General features: G+C 48.5%; 1 protein-coding gene across 1 annotated transcript; it reads right to left on the reverse strand.

The window, feature by feature from the left end:
- Positions 1-1447: 1447 nt before the first annotated feature.
- On the reverse strand, positions 1448-2764 carry LOC106315092. The gene has a single exon (XM_013752862.1). The coding sequence runs from the start codon at positions 2762-2764 to the stop codon at positions 1448-1450; it is 1317 nt and encodes a 438-aa protein (XP_013608316.1).
- Positions 2765-4301: the final 1537 nt, after the last annotated feature.

Raw genomic sequence — 4301 nt, forward strand, 5'->3', positions numbered from 1 at the left:
ATCGAATACTCCAAGTGGTTTCTCTACTAGTTTTCTCCCAATGCTTATCGGGTTCTTTTCTGACCTATGGGTCTTTGCATTGCTCGTAGGTTGAGCTTGCCCCAGGGTCCCTATACTGATAGCTATTTTCTTCGGGACCTTGGGGGTTTAGAGATCTTGCCCCGGCGTCATGGATGATCCTACTTCGAGGCGCGTGCCCTTTGAGGCGCGTGCCCCCATTTTGGAAAGACCAAGATGTCATCATGGATTTGGGACTCCTCGGGCGGGGTTCACAGTCGTCTTTCTCTGGTTGACTGAGAACTTCGAATGTCTTCTGAGGTCTGGCCCCTTAAGAGTGTACGCAGAAGATTGGTCTCCTGAATGGTCCTTTATGGGGGAAACGAGGTATCTCAACTCGCTTCTTGACACTCCTTATCTGGCCGGAATCTTCTGGGTGCCAAGGTATCTGACAACACGTGGAGATAGCGCCTATAGGCTGTCGCCTTTTCTGAGCTGGGGAATGATGCTTCTCTGGGATAAACCTGCTGGAGCTCGTAAATTTAGTACGGGTCCTTGGCCCTGAACTCTTCCTTGGGGTTATCGTCACGGGGATCCGCCTCTCCAGATATGATGCCTCGCGTCTGGACCTTGAATCGAAAGGACTCTGGGTCTTGACTACCTCTGGACCAGCTTGATTCGGATCCAAAAGAGACCATGCGAAGCGGTCGATGTTGAGCCGGGGAGAGTTCCTCGGCCTCCTTCTTTCGTTTCCAGCTCATCGCGTACTTTTCGTCTTGTTAGTCTCTGATCCATGTACGCGTAGGGCTCGGGACCTGTACTGTAATTGCTATAAAGCCTTGGTTTTTCCCTTCAAGGTGGTTTGATAGCAGGATCGAGAATTTTCTTGATCACCCTTGACGGCCTTGATGCCCCAGGAAGTTGGGAACTTCACCATTTGATGGAGTGTCGAGGGGACAGCTCCCATATCATGGATCTAAGGTCTTCCCAAGATCATGTTGTAGGATGATTGGCAGTCGATGAGGAGGAACTTAGTTGACATGTTGATTCCTTCGGCATAGACTGGAAGAACCACTTCACCGGCGGTTTGCTTCACCTCTCTGCTAAATCCCACGAGTGGGTTTGTCTTTCTAGTTAAGGCACTTTCATCCAGTCCCAGGTCCTGATAGGCGGTCTGGAAGATAATGTTGCTTAAACTTCCGTTATCTACTAGGATCCTCCTTACCAAGCAGTTTTCTACGGTAAGCGATACCACCAGAGCGTCATGGTGGGGAGCTAGGACCTTCTCTTGTTCCTTTGCCGTGAAGCTTATCTCGTTTGATCCCAAGAGTAGCCGTTTTGATTTGGACGTGTCCAGGCCATGTTTGGCGTTTCGCGTGCTCTTCTTTGTGGCTGCATGGCTTATGCCGCTTATCTCCGAACATCCGGATATGACATGGATCACTCGGTCCTATCGAGGTGGTGACGCGGGCTTGGTTTCAGCAGATTTCCTGGGTGTCTCCTTGCTTAGGAGGTTCTTCGCCTTTTCTGAGAGGAACTCCTGAAGGTATCCCTTCTGGAGTAGTTCGTTGACTTTGATCTTCAGTACGACGCAATCCTCTGTCTTGTGACCATGGTCACGATGGAACTCACACCAGAGGTCGGGGTTCCGGAAGGAATCAGGTGCCCTCATCTTCGGGGGCCATTTAACCTGTTGACCCATCTGCCTTAGGGCGTTGATTAGCTCTGGTTGGGATATAGACAAATGTGACATATCTGGCCAGGTAGACACCGACATCCCTTCCGCTCTCTCGAGTGGACGGCTCATGTACCTGCCCCGGTTCCTGCCCTCTTGGTCTTTCGTGGGTTTCTGGGAGGACCTCTCGTCTCGATCACTCCGGTCTTGCTTGGTTGCTTGTTTCTGCTGAGTCCTAGTGCGGCTTGCGACGTCTTCCTCCCATTTTACCTGGGCCCAGGCTCGGGATAATACGTCTTCCATAGTTTTACACTGATACTTGGTCAGTTCCTTGTAGAGATCCCCGTCTGGGAGCATGCCTCTTTTAAAGGCTGAGATTGCTGTGGTGACGTTGCATTCAGGAATCGATACCTTTTCCTGATTGAAGCGAGCTATGTAATCGCGAAGGGTTTCGACCCGATGCTGGAGAATTTCATAGAGGCTGTCCAAGGTTTTCTCCAGGTTTCGGCTACTTACGAACTGCTCCACGAACCCATCGCTAAGAGTTGCGAACGAAGATATGGATCCGATGGGTAGATTAATGTACCATTTCAACGCGGGTCCGATCAGGGTTGAGCCGAATCCTTTGCACATGGTGGCCTCGTGGAACTCCCTTGGGAGTGCTACAGCTAGCATCCTTTGTTTATATTGAGCGATGTAGTCGTCTGGGTCGCCAGTGCCGTCATACATCTTTATGTTGGGGAAGGAGAACTTTCTCGGCATCTCGATCAGGGCAATGTTGTCTGTGAAAGGAGTATCAGCGTAAGAATCGAGATTACTTTTCTGAATCAGAGGTGCCACCCCGGGGAGCCTTTCTACCATAGATTGCATGGCGTCAAGCTTCTTGGAGAACATCTGCTCCAGATAGGTGGTCAACGAGGACTGCAATGCCGTGGCTCCTTCGGATGTTTCCTTCTCAGAGTCTGGCTCGGAGTCGCTGGATATTGTTTCATGGACTCGCGTATCTCCAGCTTTTTCTCTTGATGCCCCGGCTTCACCTGAAGGCTGTCGAGCGGTACCTCTTGCGGTGTTGGGTGTGTCCAGGCTCGGCATGGATCGGACCTGTGTGCGGAAGCGGCGCTTCTTGTTGCTTGCCGTGTTGAGGGCTTGATTCTTATCTCGGAGAAAAAGTTTTTCAGATTCGAGCTGAGTAAGCTTCTCAGCCCTTTGCTTCAGCTGCTTCGAATGTTCATCTAGCTTTTTCTTCAGGCTTCGAACTTCGGAGGAAAGCTCCGGGTTCTCGGTAGCTTCCCGAGCCTTGTACAAGTCGGTTACTTGGCTTTGTAATCCGTCAAGTTTCCTTTGTAGCTCGGCTTCTCTTGGAGTAGGTTATGACGGGTTGTCTTGCTCATTCACCGCCATCGTCACGTAGTTTAGATTACTCCCTTCCTTCTAGCGCCAAAATGTTAGGGAATTTTTGTGTATGATCTTTTAGAGTACTACGAACGATGGATAAGCTGGGTTTCGTATATATTTTAGAGTAGTAAAAGAGATTATGACTTGAATAAGCGTTTATTAGATCTAACTAGAAGAGATTACAAAGTATTGAGTAAGAAACCCTAGTCTAGCCGTCTAATTCTAGCCTTCAAGTCTAAAAGAGTCGATCCCTTATTCTAGGGTTTGGGTTCCATTTATATAGTCGTCTATAGGTCGGTTCTTGTCGGTTGGAGTAGATGGAAGTCTTCCTTATTCGGAAATATGGAAGGTTCTCCTTATCGGCAATTTGCCTTTTCTTGGAGCTGGAGGCGGTTCCTAGAACCGATACCGGGGTACCCGATACTAGGGATCCTGGGCGTTCCTAAAACGGGGATCTGGAGGTCTAGGTCCTGCCTGGGGCCTGGAGGAAAGTAGTACCTGCGTAGTTTTCCCCAACAGTTCTTGGCTAGACACAATGCACTTTGAGAGTCACACGATATCTCTACTGTGTCTTGCCTGAATCTAAGCTCCTCCGCTAAGTCCCTTAACCACATTCCTTCTTTGACCGCTTCAACCAGCGCCATATACTCTGATTCAGTCGTTGACAGAGCCACTACACTTTGTAGACTTGAACTCCAGCTGATTGTATTATCACCAGCCATGAAAACATAACCTTAGATCGACCTTCTCTTGTCCAGATCTGAAGCAAAATCAGAATCACAGAAACCTTCAACCTTAAATACTTCATTCTTCCTGAAGCACAGTTTCAGATCTAGTGTTCCCTTCAGGTACCTTAATACCCACTTAACCTCAATCCAATGAACCATCTCAGGCTTACTCATGAACCTGCTAACCAACCCCAATGCTTATCCCAGATCACACCTCGTGCCTATCATAGCATACATTATGCTTCCGATAGTATTAGCATATGGAATATCCTCCATACTTGTCTCTACTTCAGCATCGTCTAAGGCAGACAATTTGAAATGTGCACCAACAGACGTTGACACACTATTTGACTCATTCATGTCGAATACCTTGAGAAATTTCATGATATAACCAGATTGAGATAGTGTCAGAATCCCCTACACACAATATCTCTCAATATCCATTCCCACAATTCTTCTTGCTGGACCCAAGTCCTTCATCTCAAATCTGCTGCTGAGTAGCTGCT

The sequence above is a fragment of the Brassica oleracea genome, chromosome C9 (genome assembly GCF_000695525.1).
Source record: "Brassica oleracea var. oleracea cultivar TO1000 chromosome C9, BOL, whole genome shotgun sequence".
NCBI classification, from domain to species: domain Eukaryota; kingdom Viridiplantae; phylum Streptophyta; class Magnoliopsida; order Brassicales; family Brassicaceae; genus Brassica; species Brassica oleracea.

What these genes read in the sequence shown, in the direction of transcription:
- LOC106315092 (XM_013752862.1), bottom strand. Translation starts at nt 2,764, where the DNA reads ATGCCGAGCCTGGACACACCCAACACCGCAAGAGGTACCGCTCGACAG.